The sequence below is a fragment of the Chionomys nivalis genome, chromosome 1, assembly GCF_950005125.1.
Source record: "Chionomys nivalis chromosome 1, mChiNiv1.1, whole genome shotgun sequence".
In the NCBI taxonomy this organism is placed as follows: domain Eukaryota; kingdom Metazoa; phylum Chordata; class Mammalia; order Rodentia; family Cricetidae; genus Chionomys; species Chionomys nivalis.
In genome coordinates, this window is record NC_080086.1 from 148,795,744 (window position 1) to 148,819,671 (window position 23,928).

The 23,928-nt window shown below is 46.0% G+C and overlaps 2 protein-coding genes across 3 annotated transcripts; one reads left to right on the forward strand and one right to left on the reverse strand.

The window, feature by feature from the left end:
- Window positions 1-370: 370 nt before the first annotated feature.
- Tmem176b (transmembrane protein 176B) lies at window positions 371-16,931 on the reverse strand. Its single transcript, XM_057774651.1, has 8 exons — window positions 16,838-16,931; window positions 16,228-16,338; window positions 13,448-13,656; window positions 2,902-3,012; window positions 2,571-2,627; window positions 2,044-2,274; window positions 1,109-1,228; window positions 371-703 (listed from the first exon to the last, which is right to left on the reverse strand). Exons 3-8 carry the CDS (start codon window positions 13,649-13,651, stop codon window positions 620-622), a joined length of 807 nt encoding a protein of 268 aa, XP_057630634.1. The 5' UTR covers window positions 13,652-13,656; window positions 16,228-16,338; window positions 16,838-16,931; the 3' UTR covers window positions 371-619.
- Window positions 16,932-17,347: 416 nt separating this feature from the next.
- Tmem176a (transmembrane protein 176A) lies at window positions 17,348-20,956 on the forward strand. 2 transcript variants are annotated; one of them, XM_057781149.1, is made up of 7 exons: window positions 17,348-17,448; window positions 18,005-18,202; window positions 18,429-18,539; window positions 19,444-19,500; window positions 19,608-19,826; window positions 20,264-20,374; window positions 20,697-20,956. In XM_057781149.1, exons 2-7 carry the CDS (start codon window positions 18,005-18,007, stop codon window positions 20,736-20,738), a joined length of 738 nt encoding a protein of 245 aa, XP_057637132.1. In that variant the 5' UTR covers window positions 17,348-17,448; the 3' UTR covers window positions 20,739-20,956. The 2 variants fall into 2 exon arrangements, with proteins under 2 accessions (XP_057637132.1, XP_057637140.1); XM_057781157.1 differs by having other exon boundaries at window positions 20,359-20,374.
- Window positions 20,957-23,928: the final 2,972 nt, after the last annotated feature.

A 23,928-nucleotide genomic window follows, 5' to 3' on the forward strand; every position in this document is an offset into this window, starting at 1 on the left:
CCCTCTCTGCTTCTGGCTACAGATGTGATGTGACCAGCTGCTTCAGGCTCCTGCTGCTTTGACCTCCCCCTGCCAGGATGGACAGCATAATAAGAAAAAATACTTTCTCCCATAAGTTGTTTTTGCCAGAGAACTTATCCCAGCATCAGGAAAGAAGACTAAGCAATGGCCAAGAAGATTCTAAGCCCATGAGTTACATTCGATTTATATAGCAGAATGGAGGCAAATCCTGAAGAAGAGTGTGACGCCAGAGATATAGAACTGCAACCACGCTCCACAGCCACTCTTCTGTGTCCACACACACCAGCTCAAGGGACAGCCTTTCCCAGAACCCCGTTTGTAGCAATGAAGAGTCCACACCTTTCTGCAAGAAGCTATTTTTTTCTGGTTGTTTCTGCTTCATTAGCATTGGAAAAAATGACACAATATTGTTCAGGGAACAAAGGACATTGGCGTGAGGACAGTGGGGAGAGAGGGAGAGAAAGAGGGCTGGACAGTGGCTACATCAGAAGTAGCTGTGTGCTGTGGGGCCAGCAGAGGCCCTGGGAACAGGCGCTGCCCTTGCTGGATTCCTCTGCTCATAGACACACGTGGGCTCAGGCAGGGTCTTTGTAGCAGCTCACAGAATAACAGGAATTGCCTTGGTTGGGGAGGGAGGTGTTGAATCTCCCCCAAGAAGCTTCTTTTCTGCCTCTTCTTTATCCTAAAAATAAAACAGGGGGAAGAAGTCAATGAATGGGAGAAAAGCATGAAGATAGAGCATGAAGTTTAGCTTCATTGATGGACGGAGAAAAACATGAGGACAAGGTTAGCATCAGCACTTGAAAGCAGCAGAGGAAAGGAGGGACAGGAAATAACAGAGGGAAGTACATGCAGCAAGAAGGACCAGGAGGCAGAACCGGGGGAGCATGATATGAACCTGGAGAGAGTGGGAAACGACGGCGAAGCAAGGCATGGAGAGGCAGAAGTCACACAGGACATGAGAGAGGGTCACCGTCCCCAGATAGTGATGGCTGAGTGAGGACCAGGGACTTCCGAGATGGGTGCTCATCTCTGTTTTCAATGCCCAGACCCCTGCTGTCCAGCAAGCCTCTTTCTGAGCACTCACCAGGGCCTGGGAGCTCCGGCCACACATACTTTGGAGACTCAGTCCCAGGGAAGTCAAACACACGACGATCTTCAGGATACAGACAACTGTGAGCATGATGTACAATGCTAGGAACAAGTTCTGGAGGCAAAAGAGGAACAGACCCAGTCAAGAGTCGGCTCCTCTGATTCACATGGCAACCTTCCCAAAGCCACACTCAGTCCAGACCCTGTCTGCCACCAACGCAGGCGGTGTCTGCTGGTGAAGATATAGCCACCACTTCTCACCCACTTGCTTGACTGGTGAAAATGGCACTCGTGCCAGAGATGGCCCTTCACTGACTCTGTAGCTTTTATTCCTGCCTCTTGACAACCTTACCATAACTCCCTACCTGGGACCTGAGTGCTATACTGAGAAGCCAGAGGCACATGAAGAAGGTGCTGTAGGTTCTCAGCCCTGAAAGCCCAGCGAGCTTCCAGCCAAGAGCCACACCATCTGCCAGCTGGGTACACTCGTGCCTAAGTGTGAATGCCCAGCCCCAGTGAGGCCTTGGATGACCACACCCACTGTCTCTGCCTGCAGCTACATAGGAAAACCCAAGGGTGAAGAGTCTGTCCAAACCCAGCCAAGCCCAGAGAAGTGTGAGAATTATGAGTAAGGGGTGTTAAAGCCACTGTATTTGGGGGTGACTTCTTATACATCAGTAAGTAGATAACCAGAATGACCACTCATTAGAGAAGTCAGAGGGGTGACCTACTGTCTGTTCCCCCACCACCTCCGATTCGGAGAATCGTTATGTACAAAGGTCTGAAAATGCCTTCAGCTTGAATGACAGCTTCCTAAACAAAGGACTAGGGTGAGGGCCAAGCTCACAGAGTGTTCATCCCTGCCAGGGCTCCAAACCCTAAGAGCTAGGGTGGTGCTGTGTCCCAGGAAAACCGTTCCTCCGTTCTCACCATCATCATGAGCAGGTACTCTCGGCACCTCTCTGTCCGCCAGCTTGTGTTGTTAGTGAATTGCACTAGCCCGTCCCCACTGTACGTGCTCGTCTGTAAGGAGTCACATGTGGAACTGATCCTGTAACGGTAGGCACCGCTCGTTTGCCAGGTTAAGCTGTTCACACTCAGGACCGTCGCAGCCACAGCTGTCGCAGTGCAAGCCAGGATAAGCAGGCAGGATATGTGGCCCTGGAGGAGAGAGGGTCAGAAGGAGATTCCGCTGCCAGTGGCAGAGTAATGAACTGCAGCCTCAGGCTTACCCATCTTCCCCTGCCCTGCTGCTATGACAGGAAGTCCCTCCTCCTGCCTCTATGACAGGAAGTCCCTCCTCCTGCCTCTATGACATGAAGCCCCTCCCAACCCCCCAGGAAAGACTTGTTTTATTGGTAATTAGGGACAAGCGGTAGAATAGTGCTGAAATCTTCACCATTTACTATAGAGGGTGAAGATGGACGGGGTTGATAAAGAAGAAACCCAAGACTCACAGTTAGTTTTCCACGTCGCTTCTCGTTGACAATGATGCCAGTTCCGGCTACAACTGCCTGGAAAGAGAAGACACCAATAAATAAATAAATAAGCCTCTAGTTTACTCTCTTGGCTAGGTTTTCCATTGCCCTTCCACCAACAGCTCCCAGGACAGCCCAACTGAAGCAGGTTCAAATGACAAGCAAGCCAAAACAGGACATGGGCAGACACTTATCACCAATGTCCTGCCCTTAAAACCCAAACCAAAAAACTAGGCATCAGAAGGTTCCAGTCCTAAGGCAACTGTTTCCTATTTGCCTCCACTGAACTCCTTGGTAACTCCTTACTTACCACAGACCCTGACCAGAAGGCATAGCCAAAGGCATGCAGCTCAGTCTCAGGCCCAAAGTAGAGACATACTCCGAGAACACAGCTCACAAGCCCCAGCAATATCTGGGTCACCTGCAAGACAGAAGGGAAAAAAAATCAACTCCCTTCACACCCCAATGATAACTGTACAGCTCTAAGCCAGGGGTGGGCTAAGCCATTTCCTCTGCTTTGGCCTCCCTGCAGCTCTGATTCTGGAAGGTTCTGTGCTAACATCCATTGAGCCACAATGGTCAGCTTTTTTCTGCATCCCCCTCAGGCTCTTTCATTACCTTTTCCTAACACCAGCACTTTACGCTAGTTCTTCCCATTTCCATCACGTTTTCCCTCAGGACTATCATCCCGACAAATCCTGCTCCTGACCTCAGCATCTCACTCCACCCTAACGCCTCATATACAAAAATGACGTGGACGGCTGCATGGTACACACAGGATGTGGGGCTGAAAGGCTGGAGATGAGCATAAAGAGAAAGACACGAGCCCTCGGATGCAATCCCCAGGGTCAGATAAGACTGGATGGGGAAATCCATGCCAATAAGCTCAGCATTTAGAAAGTAGAGGCAGAAAGTTCAGAAGTTCAAAACCATCCTTGACTACATAGCTAATTTGAGGTCATCCTAGACTACATGAGATCATGTCTCAGAAAAATAAAAAAGATGTACCAGTGAGACCACATTTTGGAAAGAGGTATGATCCAGTCAGAATGGGTGAATGACACACCTACCAGCGGAACTGCATTCCCACCTGGATTAGGACCCTCTCAACCAGTCCCCAAGTTCAGCCTTCTCAGATAGTCCCCAGCTCCACAACCCCAGAAGATTTCCACCAACCAGACCCAGGCCACACCAGCCAGAGCAGGTGAGTGACCTGCCTAGCAACAGAACTGTACCCCTCCTTGGACTCAGTCTGTAGAGACCCTGCCCCAGGCTAATGCCATCCCAGCTCATCCCTGGCCCTGCTGCTGAGTCCCCAATACCAATCCCAGTGGGCTTCCACCACTGAGGCACAGACTACACCAGCCAATGCAGGTCCAAGTCACACAAGCCAGAATGCAACTTCAGGATACTTCATATACCCAGACAGAGTTCGCACCAGTTGGAAAAATAGATGCCATAGGCCCACATACCATCTACACTACCTGAAATTCAGAACAGCCCCAGCAGCTCTATCAGAAGTCAGGCAGGTACCCTAAGTACCCCAGAAGAAAACACAGGATCTACTTGAGGCCAGGCAAGATCCAGAGATCCAAAAAGATTTCTATAGGAGGCCAGATCAGAATAAGGGACTCGAGGACCCCAAAATCCCAGCGAAAACATCCTACTGGACCTGAAGACTCATCAGTGACCAGAATCCTTGGTACAAGGAGCAAGGAACAAAACACCCATCCAACAAAGACAAACATAGGAATCAATACCTAGACCTATAATCACTCCAAATCCAGATGCCTAAATGCCAGTGTAAGAACACAATCAATAGCAGAAAAGGCAGCATGGCATCACCAAAGCCCAGCTATCCAATGACAGTAAGACCTAAACAATCCAACACAGATGAAACACAAGAAAATGACCTTAAAAATAACTTTATGGGGGTAATAGAGGTTCTTTAAAGAGGAACTGAGAAAATCCCTCAAAGAAATGGAAGGAAAGATAACCAAGGAAATGAATAAATATCTTAAAGAATGCCAAGAAAACCAAGAAAAAGCAAACAGCTGGCATAAACAAATAAAACTGTTCAAAACCTAAAAATGGAAATAGAATTAAAAAAAAACACACAAACTGGAAAACTTGGGTAAGCAAACAGGAACTACAGATGCAAGCATCACCAACAGAATACAAGAGATGGAGGAGAGAACCTCAGGCATTGAAGGTGCCATAGAGAAAATAAATTCATTGGTCAAATGTTAAATCTAAAACTTCCTAACACAAAGCACCCAGGACAGCCGGGCGTTGGTGGCGTACGCCTTTAATCCCAGCACTTGGGAGGCAGAGGCAGGTGGATCTCTGTGAGTTCGAGGCCAGCCTGGTCTACAAAAGCTAGTTCCAGGACAGGCTCTAAAGTTACACAGAGAAACCCTGTCTCAAAAAACCAAACAAACAAACAAAAAGCAAAGCATCCAGGAAACCTGGAACACCATGAAAGACCAAAGCAAAGAACAATAGGAATAGAAGGGGAGAAATTGCTGCTCAAAGACCCAGAAAATATATTCAACAAAATTATAGAAGAAAATTTTCCCAACCTAAAGAAGGATATATCTATAAAAAATCTAAGAAGCTTACAGAACATCACATAGAATGGAGCAGAAAAAAAAGTCCCCTCACCATATAACAATCAAAACACTAAACATACAGAACAAAGAAAGACTAAGGGAAAAGGTCAAGTAACAAATAACGGTAGACCAATCTTGGAGAAAGACCAATCTTTCTCCATGAAGACTCCCAATGCAACACCTCAACAGATCCCTTACAGACTCTGCTGTAGAATATTATTTTAAGATGTGTTACCCTTGTTTATGCTGTGGAATATTTGCTCATATGTTGCATTCCTTTATGTTGCATTTGTTTAACTCTGTGAATCTGTGTTACTTTGCCTATTTAAAACATCTGATTGGTCTAAGAAAGAATTGAATGGCCAATAGTAAGACAAGAGAAAGGATAGATGGGGCTGGCAGGCAGAGAGAATAAATAGAAGGAGAAAAAGAGAGAAAGGAAAAGAGAACAAGGAGCAAGAAAAAAAGGGACCAGCCACCCAGCCAGCCAGAGTGAAAGGAAGATTACAGAAGTAAGAAATGTAAAAAGCTCAGAGGCAAAAGGTAGAGGGGGTAATATAAGATCAAGAAAAGCTGGCAAGAAATAGGTAAAGTGAAGACCAGGCATTTATAAGAAAGAATAAAACTCCATGTGTGATTTTTGGGGGGAGCTAGTGGTGGCCCCCAAAAAAGCCAAAAGTCTAAAACAACCAACTACAAGATTCCCAGAGACCACGGATGCCAACCCAGACTACTATACCCAGGGCAACTTTCAATCACCAAAGACGGAGAAAACAAGGTATCTCATGAAAATGTCAAATTTAATCAACATCTATCCACAAACCCAGAAGATATTAGAAGGAAAACTTCAACCCAAGGAATTTAGCTACACCCACAAAAACACAGGCAATAGATAATCCCACGCAGGAGGGAAACATATGTGCACACACACAAGCATGAAAGCAAGCACATAGCACCACCAACACCACCACCAGCAACAAACAACAGGAACTAACAATCACTGGTAATTAGTATACCTCAATATCAATGGGCTCAATTCACCAATAAAAATTACAGGCTAACAGAATGGATACGAAAACAGAACCCATCCTTCTGCTGCATACAAGAAAAACACCTCAACATCAAAGGCAGACTTTAAAATAAAGGATTATAAAAAATATTTTACAATCAAATGGACCAAAGAAGAGAGCTAGTGTAGTGATTCAAATAGCTAACAAAATAGACTTGAAATTAGAATTAATTAAAAGAGATGGAGAAGGACATTATATATTTATCAAAGGAAAAAATTCACTAAGATGATGTCTGAAATCTAAACATCTATGCCCCAAATACAAGGGCACCCACATTTGTAAAAGAAACATTACTAAAGCTAAAATCACATATTGAGCCCCACACATTAATGATGGAAGACCTCAACACCTTACTCTCACCAATGGACGGGTCATTCCAAAAGAAATTAAACAGAAAATATTGGAACTCACAGATGTTATGACTCAAATGAGCCTAACATATATCTACAGGAAGTTTCACCCAAATGCCAAAGAATATACCTTCTTCTCTGCACGTCATGGAACCTTCTCCAAAACTGACCACATACTCAGTCCCAAAGCAAGTCTTAGCAAATACAAAACAGTTGAACTAGCCCCCTGTTTCCTATCAGATCAAAGATGGAGTTGAATAACAACACAAACCATAGAAAGCCTACAAACTCATGGAAGCAAACAACTCTCATCTGAATTATCACTGGGTCAAGGAAGAAATAAAGAAAGAAATTGAAGACTTCCTAGAATTCAATGAAGATGAATCCACACCATACCCAAAAGTGGCACTAAGAGGAAATGTTCTTACATTAAGTAACTTCTTAAAGAATTTAGAGAAATCTCACACTAGTGACTCACACAACACACCTGAAAGATCTGGAACAAAAAGAAGCAAACTCACCCAGGAGGAGTAAATTGTAGGATATAATCAAACTGAGGGTAGAAATCAATAAAATAGAAACAAAGAGAAAAATACAATGAATCAATGAAACAAAGATTTGGTTCTTTGATAAAATTAACAAGGTAGACAAACTCTTACCCAAACTAAAAGGTTTAACATAATCTAACTGAAAAGAGGGACATAATAGATACTGAAGAAATTCAGACAATCATTAGATCATACTTTAAAAACCTGTACTCTACAAAATTGTAAAATCTAAATGAAATAAACAAATTTCTTGATAGATACCACATACCAAAATTAAACCAAGATCAGATAAACAATTTAAAGAGACCTAAAACCCCTAAGGAAATTGAAGCAGTAGTTAAAAGTCCCCTAGCCAAGAAAAGTCGAGGGCCAGATGGTTTTAGTGCAAAATTCTACCAGAATTTCAAAGAAAATACCAGTACTTCTCAAATTATTCCACAACATAGAAACAGAAGGAACATTGTCAAATTCTTTTTATGAGGCCACAGTTACCCTGATACTCAAACCACACAAAGACCCAACCAACAAAGAAAGAATTACAGACAATTTTCCCCCATGAACATGCAAAAATACTCAATAAAATGCTGTCACACTGGATCCAGGAACATAACAGGAAGATCAACCACCATGATCAAGTGGGCTTCATCCCAGAGATGCATAGATAAAGGTTCAACATAAAAAAATCTGTCAATGTAATCCATAATACAAACAAACTGAAAGAATAAAACACATGATCATCTCATTAGATGCTGAAAAGGCCTGTGACAAAATCCAACAGTCCTTCATGGTAAAAGTCTTAGAAAGATCATGGCTACAAGGAACATACCTAAATATAACAGAAGCAATTAACAACAAGTTGAGAGTCAACATCAAATTAAATGGAGAGAAACTCAAAGAAATTCCACTAAAATCAGCAACAGGACAAGGCTGCCAACTCTATATCTATTCAATGTAGTACTCAAAGTTCTAGTTAGAGCAATAAGACAACAGAAGGAAATCAAGGGATACAAATTGGAAAAGAAGAAGTCGAAATATCACTATTTGCAGCTGACATGATAGTGTACATAAGCAACCCAAAAATTCTACCAGGAACTCCTACAGCTGATAAATACTTTTATTGAAGGAGCTAAACACAAGATTAACTGAAAAAAAAAATCAGTAGCCCTCTTATATACAAATGATAAAACAGCCAAGAAAAAAGATCAGGAAAACAACACTCTTCACAGTAGCCACAAATAATATAAAATATCTTGGGGTAACTCTGACCAAGCAAGTGAAAGACCTGTATGTCAAGAACTTCAAATCTTTGAAGAAAGAAATTGGAGAAGATTTCAAAAAATGGAAATATCCACCATGCTCATGGATTGGTAGGATTAATATAGTAAAAATGGCCATTTTACCAAAAGCAATCTACAGATTCAATGCAATCCCCATTGAAATTCCAACACAATTTTTTACAGATCTTGAAAGAACAATATTCAACTTTATATGGAAAAACAAAAAATTCATGATTTCTAAAACTATCCTCTACAACAAAAGAACTGAGAGGTATCATCATCCCTGATCTCAAACTCAACTAAAAAGCAATAGTGATTTTTAAAAAAAAGTATGGCAGTAGCATAAAAAAAGACAGATGGATCAATGGAATCAAATAGAAGACCCAGACACAAATCTACACACTTATGGACACTTAATTTTTTTATTTAAAGAAAAGCCAAAACTATAAAATGGAGAAAAGAATGCATCTTCAACAAATGGTGTTAGCATAACTGAATGTTGTCATGTAGAAGAATGCAAATAGATCCATATCTATCATCTTTACAAAACTCAAGTCCAAGTGGATCAAAGACTTAAACATAAGGTCCAGTTACACTGAACCTGAGAGAAAAGATAGTGGGGATAGCCTTGAATACCTTTGAACAGGAGTCAGCTTCCTGAATAGAACACCAATACTACAGACCCTAAGATCAACAATTAAAAACTGGGACCTCATGAAACTGAAAAGTTTCTGTAAGGCAAAGGACACTGTCAATAAGACAAAACAGCAGCCTAGAGAATGTAAAAAAAAACTTCAAAAACCCCACATCTGATAGAGGGCTTATCTCTAAAATATATAAAGAACTCAAGAAACTAGACATCAAAAACCTAAACAACCCAATTTAAAAATGAGATGCTGACTTGAACAGATTGAAACAGGAGACCACTTCTTAAATAGAACCCCAGTAGCACAGACACCGAGAGAAACGACTAATAAATGGGACCTCCTGAAACTGAAAAGCTTCTATAAAGCTAAGGACATGGTCAACAAGACAAAATGACAGCCTACAGAATGGGAAAAGATTTTTACTAACCCCATATTAGACAGAGGTCTGATCTCCAAAATATACAAAGAGCTCAAGAAGTTGGTCATCGAAACAACAAATAATCCCAAAAAAATGGAGTACAGACCTAAACAGAGAACTCTCAACAAAGGAATCTAAAATGGCTGAAAGATACTTAAGGAAATGTTCAACATTCTTAGCCATCAGAGAAATACAAATCAAAACAACTCTGAGATTCCATCTTCCACCTGTAAGAATAGCTAAGATCAAAAACAGACAACTTATGCTGGAGAGGTTGTGGGGAAAAGGGAACACTTTTGCTTTGCTGGTGGGAGTGCAAGCTGGTACAACCCCTTTGGATATTTGTATAGCAATTTCTCAGAAAATTTGAAAAAAAAAAACCTTTTTCAAGACCCAGCAATACCACTTTTGGGTATATATCCAAAGGATGCTCAATCATACCACAAGGACATGTGCTCAACTATGTTCATAGCAGCGTTGTTTATCATAGCCAGAACCTGGAGACAACCTAAATGCCCCTCAACCAAAGAATGGGTAAGGAAAATGTTGTACATTTATACAATGGAGTACTATACAATAGAAAAAAGTGACATCTTGAAATTTTCAGGCAAATGGATGGAGCTAGAAAACATCATTTTGAGTGAGGTAACCCAGACACAGAAAGACAATTATCACATGAACTCACTCATAGGTGGTTTTTAAACATAAAGCAAAGAAAATCAGCCTACAAATCACAATTCCAGAGAACCTAGACAACAATGAGGACCCTAAGAGAGACATACATGGATCTAATCTACATGGGAAGTAGAAAAAGACAAGATCTCCTGAGTAAATTGGGAGCATGGGGACCATGGGGACCATGGGAAAGGGTTGAAGGGGAGGGAAGAAGGTGGAGGGTAGAGAAAAATATATAGCTCAATAAAATCAATAAAGAGAGGTCCATACTAAAAATAAAAATAAAAATGAGGTACTGACCTAAACAGAGAATTCTCAACAGAAGAATCTCAAATGGCAGAGAAATTTTTTAAAGATATGTTTATCATCCTTAGCCATCAGGAAAATACAAATCAAAACAACTCTGAGACTCCATCTTACACCTGTCAGAATGGCTAAGAATGAAAATACAAATGGAAGCTTATGCTGGAGAGGGTGTGGAACAAGGAGAAGACTCCTCCATTGCTGGTGGGAGCATAAACTTGTACAGTCGCTTTGGAAATCAATATGTCTCAGAAGATTGGGAACCAATCTACCTCCAGAACCAGCAATACCACTCTTGGGCATATCCCCAAAACATGCTCAAACATACCACAAGGACGTTGGCTCAATTATGTTCATAGCAGTTTTGTTTGTTAATAGCCAGAACTGTAGTCGAAGACTGTTCTTTTGTTTCACAGCCATTCCGACCCGAATAATCACACAGAAACTATGTTAATTACAACACTGTTGGGGTTATTAGCTCAGATTTCTTATTAACTAATTCTTACATCTTAAATTAACCCATTTCTATTAATCTGTGTATCGCCACGAGGCTGTGGCTTACTAGAAAGGTTCCAGCGGCAGCATCTTTCTCCTTCAGCTGCTACATGGCATCTCCTTGACTCCGCCTACTCCTTCTCTATATCTCTGTTAAGATTTCCTGCCTGGCTTTGCTCTGCTAAGCCATTAGCCAAAACAGCTTTATTCACTAACCAATGGCAATAAAATAGTCACAGCATACAAAGAGGAATCCCACATTACAGAACCTGGAAACAACCTAGATACCCCCAACCGAAGAATGGATAAATAAAATGTGATACATTTACACAATGGAGTGTTCCTCAGCTGTTAAAAATAAAGACATCAGGAAATTTGATGGCAAATGAAGAGAACAAAAAAAAAATCATCCTGAGTGAGGTAGCCCAGACCCACAAAGACAAACATGGTATGCATTCACTCATAAATAGATCGTAACTGTAAAGTAAAGAATAACCAAGCTACCATCCACAGGCTCAGAGAGGTTGGGTAACAAGGATAATCTCCTTGGGAAGGGGAAATAGAGATCTCCTGGTTGAACTTGGGTTGGTGGGCATGAGAATTTAAGGGACTGGGTTGGGAGGTGGGTGGAGGGGAACAGTGCTGAGAGACCTGACAGGAAAGGGGAGCTTTATGGGGAAGTCTTATGAAAGAGAAAGTTCCATGAGTCTACAAGGATGGCCCCAGCTAAGACTCCTGGCAGCAGTGGATGTACAGCCTAAACTGGCCATCCCTGCGATCAGATTGATGGCTGCCCCAGAGATCATTCATCCAGTGACTGATGGAGGCAGATTCAGAGACCCACAGCCAAGACCTTTCTGAGCAATTATAGAGAAAGGGTGGACGGGGTGGGGGCGTGAGGGGAGGTGGAGGAGGGAGTAGGAGGAGATGAGGGAGAGGAGGCTATAGTTGGGATGTAAAATTAATTAATTAATTAATTAATTAATTAAAAATATGTATGGTTTTGAAATAACACCAAGAAAGAAAGGGAGGGAGGGGGGAGGGAGGGAGGGAGGGAGGGAGGGAGGGAGGGAGGGAGGGAGGGAGGAAGGAAGGAAGGAAGGAAGGAAGGAAGGAAGGAAGGAAGGAAGGAACGAAGGAACGAAGGAAGGAACGAAGGAAGGAACGAAGGAAGGAACGAAGGAACGAAGGAAGGAACGAAGGAACGAAGGAAGGAACGAAGGAACGAAGGAAGGAACGAAGGAACGAAGGCAGGCAGGCAGGCAAGGCAGGCTACTGATAGCCTATAATGAGGGACATGCCCCAGTCTTTCAAGATGAAATTCTTTAAGGAATTATCCCAGCCAATGACTAAGCAAGGTGGCGTGTGGAGGACCATTTCCCTGTACTGTGGAGCTTTCCCAACAGGCTGTACCACTGTGTGATGATCCCTGTTGTCCAATCCCATCCTAGCCTTTTCTTCTCACCCATGTAAGCTCCAATAAACCACAGGCAGCCCTAGCCTTCTGAGTGTCTTCTTCCCAGAGAATCCAGCTGCCACTGATTCCTGTACCCCACCTTATGTCCTTCCAGCCCCTTACACTCAACTGTTATATTGTGCCAAACCCTACCCCCCAAGGACAGCCTCTCCTATCTTCCAGGGTTCTTATCACCTCTGAACCTCCAAATGTTTCTGGCTTTATCTCTTTCTTACACCCCAAACCCATCCAAGTTAGGGGGACCCTATGTAAACAATCTGGATTCCGATCTCTCCTCACTCGAACACACAAGTGTGTTCTTGCTACGCTCCTCCTGGCTCCGAGGCAGCCTGAGCTCAGTTGGCACTCAAAGCTCATGCACAGAAGCTGGCCCGAACTCCTGTCACTCAAGGCTATTAGCAAAATGGCTCCTTATCATCCCAGAATCCCTTTCTCTTCCCTCTTCACTGTCACAGCACCGGCTGTCATGGTTCCTGACACCCCTTTCCCAGGGAAGTCCTTTCCTTTTGCACCCTGCAGCTCCTTGTCCATGCCCATTTCCTACTCCACTCAGGGCCTTGCTCAGACACCAGTTCCTGGCGGGGGGTGGGTGGGGCAGGGGGCACTCTGTGCTTATGTCACTAGATCTAACTTTAGTCAGTTGAGCTCTTTTAGGTGACTCAAGGATCCTTTCCGCCTCTCCCTGGGAGGCTGGTTCATATTGACTTGCACCTGCAGCCTTCAGGCCCCACGAACTCCAGGAAACAACCAAATTCAGCCCTGAAATTCCTCTCTTGTCACCCAGCCTCTGGTTGACACAGCCCTCTTAGCACCGAAGAGGGGGTTGGTGCCTCCTTTCTATGAAAATCCCTGCAGAGAAATGTCCAAAACCTCTCCCCAGATGTGAAGGGGCGAGTGAGCTCCTGAGTTCTTCCCTGAGGAATCAAGCTGCTTTCCTTTGCCCTCTGTGCCACCTCATTAACCCGCCTACCACCCAACTCTCACCCCTAGAGCCAGCAGCCCATGGTGGATGCTGGCCTTGGAGGGCCCCGTGTCCTGAGGGCAGGAGAGAGACTTCTTCACGGAGCCCATGGCTCTCAGCAGCTGCTCCAGAGCAGAGTGGTGGTGGATGTGGATGTTGACGTGAGGGGACGTGGGCAGTGCGGAGGCCACTTCAGCTCCGTTCACCGTCACCGTAGTTTGAGCCATCTTTCCTGGTGGGGAAATCGACAGAAATGGATGAAGTACAGGAGCTAGGAAAGATAAAGTGGAGTAATGGGCGGATCAAGGTCAAGAAGATGCCCCAAGCACAGATGCCAATGTCGCTGTGGCCCTTGTTTGAGAGTCAGACCACTTCTAAAGCCTTTCACCATGCGCAGTCCTGGACCATTTTCCCGAAGGATTAATGGAATATTATTGTCAGAATGCAAGGCTCCTCACAGACCATTGCCTGCTTGGTCTTGGCTGGTGGTTCTGTGGGGGAGATGGAGACTTAGGAAGTGGACTGGTTGGAAGATGTCAGTCAACAGGGCTGTGCCTTTGAAGAGCATCTAAGCCCCCCACCCCAAATTCACTTCCTCCTCTCCTTTCCCTCCTCCCTCTTCCCACCTCTTCCTTATTCTCCTATTTCTTCCTGACCACAATGAGGTAAGCAGCCTCTACTACAAACTCCCACTGCCCTGATATTCTTTCTTGCCTTGGGCCCAGAGTGATGGGCTGGCCTCAGCTCAAAATGTCTGCCACAGTAAGCCACCAAAGAAACCTATAAATCTACCTTCACTCGGATGTTTATCAGAGTAACATAAGGCTGCCTAACATAGCTTGACTTGGGTCTAAGAGGGACGAAAAGGAGTCTGAGTTCACACACACACACACACACACACATGTGCACACACATGCACACACACACAAATGCATGCACGCACACACGCAATACTCGTTAAAAAGTTCAAACGAGGGCTGAGGATGTAGCTAAGTGGATAGGAAATTGGTGTATACGTACGAGGACCAGCCTTCAGGTTCTAGAACCCATGTAAAAGCTGAGCAGGCGTGATGGCTTCCTGTGACCCCAGCTCTTGGGAGGTAGAGACAGGATTCCCAGGGCAAGCTGGCCCGCTAAGCTCTGCATTTAGCTGAGAGAACCCACCTCAGTGAAGTGGAGATGAACCAAGGAAAACATGCGATGTCAACTTTGGGCCTCCACATGCATGATCTCACGCGTGTGTGCACCTTCCCATATACATTTGTGCCCGTACGCATACCAACACACATGCACACCCACACTATACAAAAGTACACAAAAGTGCAAATGATAAAAGAAAAGAATATAGTTTTAAAATCCCTCTTTTTATTTCCTCCCAGTTGCCAAGTTGCCTTCCAGATGGGAACTAACGTGACCAGTTTCTTCAGAGCCTCCAGTGCCATGTTTTGTACACAGGAGTGTGTAAAGTATTCATTCTCGTCCTTCCTCACAAATGGCCACTTACCATACACGGCCCTGTGCAACATGGTGCTGATGTGCTCACATAGTTTAGAATCATCCTACATCAGTCCATCCAAAGTTTCCATTTGTATGATTGCCTAATACTTCAGTGTGTGTGTGTGTGCGCGCGTGCACACGCGTGCATGCACGTGTGAATGTTTGGATAATCTCCTATTGATAGACACCCAGGATATTTCCAATCCCTTTGCATCATGACCAGGATGAAATAATGTATTTCTAATGGCTGTTGTCAGTCACCCTCCATGGTTGTAGCAATGACCATATATATATACAAGTGCCATCCAGTTCTCCCCCTGCAAGTGCTAGCAATTTCTGCTTCCTTCATTTTACATAAGAGAAATTGCATTCTCTTATATGTTTTAATTTAATGCAATAAATTGTTCAATTTTTCATTGCTTTTCTTGAATTTGACAATATTTATCTCTATGAAAGCACAGCTGTAATCAAGATGTGCACTGCGAAAGTTCCCTCCAGGTGTGACGGCACACACCTTTAATCCCAACCTCAGGAGGTAGAGGAAGGTGGATTTCTGTGAGTTGGAGGATAGCCTGGTCTACATAGCAAGTTCCAGGCCAGCCAAGGATACACAATGAGATCTTACCTCAAAAAATAAAAATAAAAATTCCCCAATACTCCCCTCCCCCCCCCGTAAATCACCTTGTACAGGTTTTCCACATTGGTTTCTAGCATTGTTTTTGGTGTTCTTTCATAATGTGCTTGGCTGTCTTTTTGTTTCTTAAGGGTATTTTTTATTCCTTCTTTTGTAAGATCTTCATTTTCATACTTCCTAATTTTTTTTCATTGAAGTTCTTTGTATATTTGAAGATTTACCAATGGCAATATGCACTCACACTCACATCCACATGGACAGGTATGAACTCGATTTAAGAAGAAATGCTGATCTCTGGATCTACGTCATAATCCCCAGATGTGAAGCAAAGGACCCACGGTGCTAGTCCACGTTTTAGCCTCTGAAGAACAGTTTCTACTGTACTATGCGTCACCTTTCTCCCTCTGACTAAAAACATTGCCCTGAGTTTCCATAGGGCCTCAGGTCCACAAGGTCTTCGTATTCTGCCTACTTGAATGTCCGATGGCTTCCTTACTACTGCTACCCTTCTAACCAGCATAGAGTTGAACATATCCTGCCTGCTTCCCAGCTCTCTCCTGTTACTGGTTCAGAACTGCCATTCCCATTTTAGCCCCTCTGGTCAGTTGCTTACGCCGTTCACATCCATTTGTATTCGCCCCACACCCTGGAGCGCATCTCACCTCCACTCACCTGGGCACCTCAGAGGTGAAAGGATGGAGTCTGACAACTCTTCAGGAGGGAGGAGGAGGCTTTGGGCTTCTTCACAGAAACACGAGTGAAGGCTCCAGGGTCTCGCCTTTCCTTGAGGTTCCAGGAGTCAAGAATGGAATCTCAGCTCTGTGCCTGTATGCTGACACCCTCCAGGTCCCCAATAGCACCACCACCCTGGCCACTCAGAAACCTTTATGCTCACCGCTGCTGCCACCACTCCAGTGACTCCCTGATATTCCTCCTCCCAGTGCCCAGGAATAGAGAAAAGAAACACCCGTGTCTACTCCACAGCCGTCCTACCTCCACTTAGTCTCAAAAGTCCCACTCTCTCAGAGTGCAGTGGAAGGCAAAGCCAGGCCCTGAGCCTCCCCACCCCATCCCCACCCCTAGCCTCAGCTGTTTCCAGAGTCACAAGCTCTGTCCAACATCTCCCTCCCTCCATGGACTCCCACAGGAAAGGAGCCAAGAAAGGAGAAGCAGCATCCTGGGCTCGGGTGGAGACTGAAGAGTTGTCTTGGAGACTCCTCCAGAGAAGGGGCTCTGTGCTCCAAGAGGGGCTACCCTGGGGCTGTGAAGGGCCCTGTCTCACCTGCTGTCCTCTGAGAGAGGTGGGGCTGGAGCAGAGAGGTCTTGGAGGAGCTGACTTGACACAGTAGAGGAACTGGGGGGGGGGGGGCAGGAAGAAGATGTGGAGGGATGGGGGCCTGACCAGAGTCTTTTGGTTTCCCAGAAAGTAGCTAACATGAAGGGGCCCCACTTAGGGGGGTTCCGTTTGGAGTAGATGATCAGGCCTACTGCAGCAGGGATTCAGGTGACACAGGAATACACACACACCCCAGGGAGCACAGGCCCCCAGTCACTTAGAAAGCTGAAGCCCAGATAGGACTGGAAGAGAGGGAACTATCAAAGATACCACAGGACTGATGTGTGCCAGCCCCAACTCAGTGCCTACCTCACCACCTGCCCCAGCTCCCCTGTGCCCAATGAGGAACTGAAAGCCCTGCTGGAAGGCCCTAAAGGCACCCCCCCAGTCCCAGCTGCCTGCCAGGAAATGCTAAAGTCTGGTCATCCTCCCTCCCCTTCTGGCTCCAACCCAATTTCTTCCTCCTCCCAGGGCTGAGGTTCTCAACTACAACCAGCTCCTCCCTGTGTCCCCCGGCCTTCCCTGCTGCATACTCCCCTGGACCCAGAGGAAAGCAGGTAAGACCGCCCATCCTGTCCCATCCTGAGCCATGCAGCACAAACCCCTTTCCCATTACACCAGTTCCTTTCATCCCAGCTCCCGTAGAAGTTGCCAGGGGAATGGGCACACTGAGATAGGCCCCTAGGAACACGTGTAGCTTCTATCTCTGCCACTCAGTCCTGTGGGGCCTGGGTCAGCCAGTGCTAAGTGCCCATCCAAGGAGATAGAGGTGATCCCTGGGACCCTATAGGGAAGAGATATTGAAGCAGAAGCTTAATGGGTCTCTGGGGAGCGCTGTTGATGAGGCTTGGGCTCCAGTCGGGAGTGAAGTGGAGAGATAAGGAAGACGGGCACTGCTTGATCTAGAATCAGGTCCCTGAAGACCTTTGTGTGGAGGAGGAGCACAAAGTAAATGTGGGGTGAAGAGAGAGCCCAACAGCAGCATGCTTCCCTGACAGGCAACTCCCCAAAAGAGACCAGGGGTACAGCTTCATAGCCAGGGAACTTCCCAACTCCAATAAACCTGAAAATCTGCCAAACATTCCTTCCTGCTGTTCATTTTCTCCCTCACAGATGATGTCCTCAGATATGGAGACTGAAGACGTTGGTGAGGTGGCCCCTGAGGCCCCACAACCCACTCACATTGATGTACACATCACCCAGGAGTCTGTTCTGGCCAAACTCCTGCTGGCCGGATGGTCAACACTACAACTCCCAGCATCTGCCTCGTCCAGGGGTCTGGACAGCAGCAGGTTTCTGGTGACCTCCTGGGTGAGAGTAGCTACGTGCTTCGTGGGCTGAAGAGGGACAGCCAGCCAGGCTAAGGAACGGTCCTTTTTCTTGCTTGCTACACTTTCCTCTGGCCTCCCTCTCTGCCTAAGACATTGAGCTGGTTTGATCGTCTTAGTAGAAATCGGTCCAAACTCAGCAATCAGTTGCAAGTTAACAGGTGGGCCCACTGCTCGAGAGCTCTGTTCTCAAGTCTTCTCTCTTCCAGGTGGCGCAGATTGTGCTGGGGGTTCTGAGTGTGGTTCTGGGTGGAATCCTCTGCATCTGCCAGTATTTAGCCATGAACACCTCAGGAGCGCCCTTCTGGACAGGGATCGTGGTGAGTGTGGCAGCATGAAGGCTCCTCGGCTGTCAGAGGGATGAAGTTCTCTTCACTTTCTTCATGCCACCACCATTGATGTGGCGTCAAGAGTGTGTAGCCAAGCAGACCTGACGATGTAGGCCAGTTTGGTGCTTGTGTAGATGACAGGAGTGAGGAAATGGTGGCCTGTGTGGTCACAGGCCAACTCTGTCTCTTGCCCCATGCTGCTCCCAGCACACTGACAACCACTCCTCGTCATCAATGGCTGTCATCTGTTAGGGCTCTAAGGGTTCACCCATCTCTGACAGGGGAAGTGGAACATGGCAGGCGGGGAGCATCTCCTACCTCCCTCTACTCATCAGACGGGATCCAACATGCTGCTATCTCTAATGACAGTTGGTTGGGTTGGGTATGCAGGGTAGAGAACTTTCTGACAGGCACACACACTCAGAACAGCAAACACACACACACACATTCATTGAGAACAGAGATGAAAGGAACTGCACTAACCATCCCATGGTGTGCACCAAACTTCCTGTTCTTCTGCCAGAGGGGCCCAATACCAGCTAGTGCAGGTGTCTGGACCCGAGGCTGCCTAAAGTCACAGCCTGCATGGACAGCTTTTCTAACAACATGGGACTTTGATCCACAAGATCCCCTGTCCTCGGAACTTTCATCAGGAATCTGGTGTGCTTTCAAGAGAAGACTGTAGGGACAGACAAGAAGGTTCACACATGGCTTAACCACGTGCACTTAGGTATCACTCAAACAATGTCCTACGCCCTCACTGATGAGCTCCAGGCTCTTCGCCCTGCACAGTCACTCCACCGCAGGCAATGCAGATAGAATGGTATAGGCCGTGTGGCTGGCACCACAGATAAGAGTCACAGGGGCTGACTCTTCTTGTTCATTCTCTTCCCAGGCTATGCTGGCTGGAGCTGTTGCCTTCCTTCACAAGAAACGTGGGGGTACCTGCTGGGTGAGTTTAGGACCAGGCAAGACCCACACTCGACCCTCCTGCCCCATCACACACAAGCTGGGTAATTCTGAATCTTCAGGTCTTCCTCTATTTCTCCCTCTCTCTAGGCCCTGTTGAGGACCCTTCTTGTGCTGGCAAATTTCTGCATGGCTGTGGCTGCCATTGTTCTTGGAGCTCGTGAGTTCCACACTTACCGATACGATCTCAGAGATAATGTCTGTGCAACCCGCCCTTCAGATTTCTGGCCCACTCGGCCCCCCAGCACCCCATCTCCAGAGGAAACTGATAGGACAAGCCAGTGCATATTCTACGTAAGCATGCTAAAGGTAAGTGGCCATGGAGAAGAGCAACTGCAGACACTGGCAGGGAGACAAAGATGGTTGGGAAAAGGTACCCCTCCCCCTAGTCTTGGTGATTGTTCCTAAAGATGCAGGACTGAGCCAACCAGAAAGTGTTCCCACTGCTGTGGACATCACATAGGAATACTACTAGTCACAAGTGACCCAGGGTTGCAAGTATGGCAAGGGTTACCAACATGTGTGCCCTCCTTGAGGTTGTCACTTACTTCAAAACTCAACTTCTGAGGAGAGTGGGAAACATTTCTGGTGAATTCTACCCCTTGGACCCATGATCCCTCTGTAGTCCAGAAGCTGTAGACTTTGGAGATGAGGGTTAGAAAGTGACCCTTGTCTGGAGAGAGAATGGAAAGGGGCAGGACCATGGCCATCACTCCAGCACCCTTGTCTTTGTCCTGTGTTCCCAGTCCCTGCTCATAAGTCTCCAGGCAATGCTCTTGGGTGTCTGGGTGCTGCTACTCCTGGCTTCTCTCATCCCTGTGTGTGTTTACCTCTGGAAAAGATTCTTCACAAAGGTGGTAAGTCCCTGAGCCATGTGTTTGGGTCAGCGGCATGTTCGGATGAGACATCAATGCTTAGGGAAGAAGGAGACCATTATGTGAGTCCCAGGAAGACTCATGTCTTTCTGTCCCATTCCACAAGGTCCGTTTCCAATCACTGTTCCTATCCAGGAAGCCATAGAAGGCCCACATCTATGCCAGGCCTTTGGAGCTTTTTGTCGTAGGTCCTATGCAGTTGAGATTGGCTCTGCCTGGCTCCAGAACTAGCTGGCCTAGAGCACAGGACTCAGCTGTCCCTTCTCTCCCTGCCACTAATGTCTTGCCCTGGCCTCTTCCTTAGAAAACAGACGAGAAGAAACTGCTGGGTGCAAATGTGATCTAGCCCTGCCTCTCCCTTGCTCTGGACCTCCCTCCTTCTGAAGCCTGAAAGAAGAGTTGGACAAGAGCAAATAGACCCTATCCCACCGACAGGGCGTAGCCCCTGCCTGGCTCCGCCCAGCTTCCCTGTCGCTCACAGCAGCCCTCACTCATTTCTCTCCACCTTCACCATCCCATGTTCCTTCTCAGGCAGTGACTTGATAATAAAGTCTCACAGCATTGGCTGCAGATTCTTGCTTTGTCACTCCAGGGGAGTTCTCATTGGCTGGGAGGCAGAGCAAGCTGAGGACAGTAAGTCTACCGTGCGCCCCATATAGCTGCAACCTCCTACCCACGTCTAGACTCACACAACCTGAAAACAGCTGACTGGGTGGGCTGGGTGCAAGAGTAGAGACTCTGCCCCCCCAGATCCTGATATAAGAAGATGGGTGTCTGGCAGTTGGATGGATGGCTTCTTATTTTCACTGTTGAGCAAAATTAAGACACAGACAGCATAACACCAAGATACAAACATTTCAGAATTCTTATTTATTTATTTATTTTGGGGCTGTTTAAGATAGAGACTTGCTATGTAACCCAGGATGAACTTGAATTCATGATCCTCCTGTCTCAGTCTCTTGAGTACTGGGATCACAGATGTGTACTGCCATCCTGGCTCTGAAAACTTTTTTTTCAAGTTAGTGATTCAATGATATGGAGAAATAAACCCCAGATTAATTTATCCCATAAAAATACCTAAAACTAGACAACATATGACTCATATATTTAAAAATTCCGTGTGTGTGTGTGTGTGTGTGTAAAGATAATATCAAGATAATAAGAACAACCTCAAAGGCCATAATAAAGACAGGGGATGGATCCAGAGTGCTGTCTTGAGTTGGTCTTATGTCAATGTGCCATGAACACCTGCACATTTGGGGTTCCTCCTGCAGGGCCTAAGGGATCAGCATGTATCTGTATTTATGAATAACCTAGAGCATCAAGAAGATATACCCCAGAATTAAGGCCAGGAAGACATTCTAGGAGGGCTCTAGGGAAACACAATGTTGCTTCTGCCATTCCCCTCTGGTGAGTGCCCACCAGGTGCAGGCCAGGCCTGCTTCTGCCAGAGGAGCCCTTGTATGGCTCTGAGATGGATTTTCCTGAAGGCTAGACACTGGGGTGCCCTCTCTCTCCACTAGAACAGACTCCACTACTCAAGACTCCTGGGTGGGAGGTAGGTGGGAGCAGGTGTTCTCTTAAAATCCCATTGCTTGCATAAGCTAGGCGAGCTTATACTGTGGAATCTGGTGCCTGGGCATACAAACCCAGCCAATCAGCAAAAGAACATTCTAAAAGCCAAACAAAATCAGAGCTGCCCACTGTGATGAAGAGGGTGGGGGAGAAGAGGAGGCTGAGAAAGCCGTGGTCAAAGAGGGCTCTGAAGATGGGGCTGACGTCAGCAGGCAGAAGATCCATGAGGGTGGACAGCAACAAAACCAACAAAATTAAACTTCAAAACTAGAAGGCCACTGTGACCTCTTCACCCTCCACTTCCCGTCTCAGAATCAAAATGCGGTCACATAGGACCGTGAGGGGTGCACCCACACACTGAGACAATGGGGATGTTCTATCAGGAACTCACCAAGGCCAGCTGGCCTGGGTCTGAAAAAGCATGGGATAAAACCGGACTTGCTGAACATAATGGACAATGAGGACTACTGAGAACTCAAGAACAATGGCAATGGGTTTTTGATCCTACTGCACGTACTGGCTTTGTGGGAGCCTAGGCAGTTTGGATGCTCACCTTACTAGACCTGGATGGAGGTGGGTGGTCTTTGGACTTCCCACAGGGCAGGGAACCCGGATTACTCTTAAGGATGATGAGGGAGGGGGACTTGATGGGGGAGGTGGAGGGAAATGGGAGGTGGTGGCGGGGAGAAGGCAGAAATCTTTAATAAATAAATAAACAATAAAAAGACATAAAAAAAATAAAATAAAATGTCTCTTTTAGTTCTGGCAAAAAAAAAAAATGTGGTCACAAACACGAAGATTCACCCAACCCACTTGACCTGCAGATGCTGTGCAAACTCAACCACAGCAGCGCGAGTTTGCAACAGGGAAGGAAAGACCCAGAATTTCCAAGATCCTGTTTTTCTATTCTTCTTAAAACTACTTAAAAGGGAACTTGGCATTTCTCGTCTGTTTCTCATCTGTTTTTACAGATTGCTAGAGATCGCAACTCAGGTGACCAAACTGGCTTTCCGAATATTCTGTGCCCCACAGCTTCACTGTCTTTACCTACAGTGTGACCATGCTCATTATACTCTCAAAGAAGGAAAATAAAATCTTGCTTTTAAAAAAAAGTCCTAGGGGCCGGAGAGATGGCTCAGTGTTGAAAGTGTGTACCGCTCTTGAGCTTTGTTCCAATCACCCACGTCAGGCAGCTCACTGTTGCTCTGGCTCAGGGGGATCTGACACCATCTGCTGGCTTCTGTGGGCACTGCACTCATGTGCAAATACCCACACGAACACACACACCATACACACACTCATGTGCAAATACCCACACAAACACACACACACGCACTCACATGCAAATACCCACACAAACACACACACTCACGTGCAAATACACACACACACAATTTTTAAATTACCCTTTTTTTTCTCCTTCCTGTCTATCAGGAAGTGAGGAGCATTTCTGTCACACACTCCTGCTGCCATGATGTTCTGTCCCAGTGATAAGCAGTGTCAGGAGCCATTTCAGGCTTCTTCTTTCTGACATCTCACAGGGCCTTGAGGTGGAAATCTTGAGCAGAAAACTTAAAGTTAGCCAAAACATTACGTGCTGACCGTGGAGACTCAAGCTCTGGAAAGCACCACAGGGTGTCTTCATGGCTTGCTGCTTATCACTAACAGCAGGTGTTCTAGCCACTGACCTTGCAACTGCCCTGCTTAGCTGCCAAACTGCCCCACTTAGTTGCCTAGCTACCGAGCCCCTCCTTCCCTTCCCCCTTTCCTCAGTTCCCCCTACCATAGCTCCTTTCTGAGGAGTATTTAAGACATGAAACTTGCTTCATTAAACGGATGCCTTGACAAAGAATACTGCTTGGCGTCCGTTTCTCCCCACCCCCATGTCTTTCAGATAGTGCCTCTTCAACACCCTGGAGTAACTTAGGACCTGCTGGGCGGGTCAAAGCAGCAATGGGTGA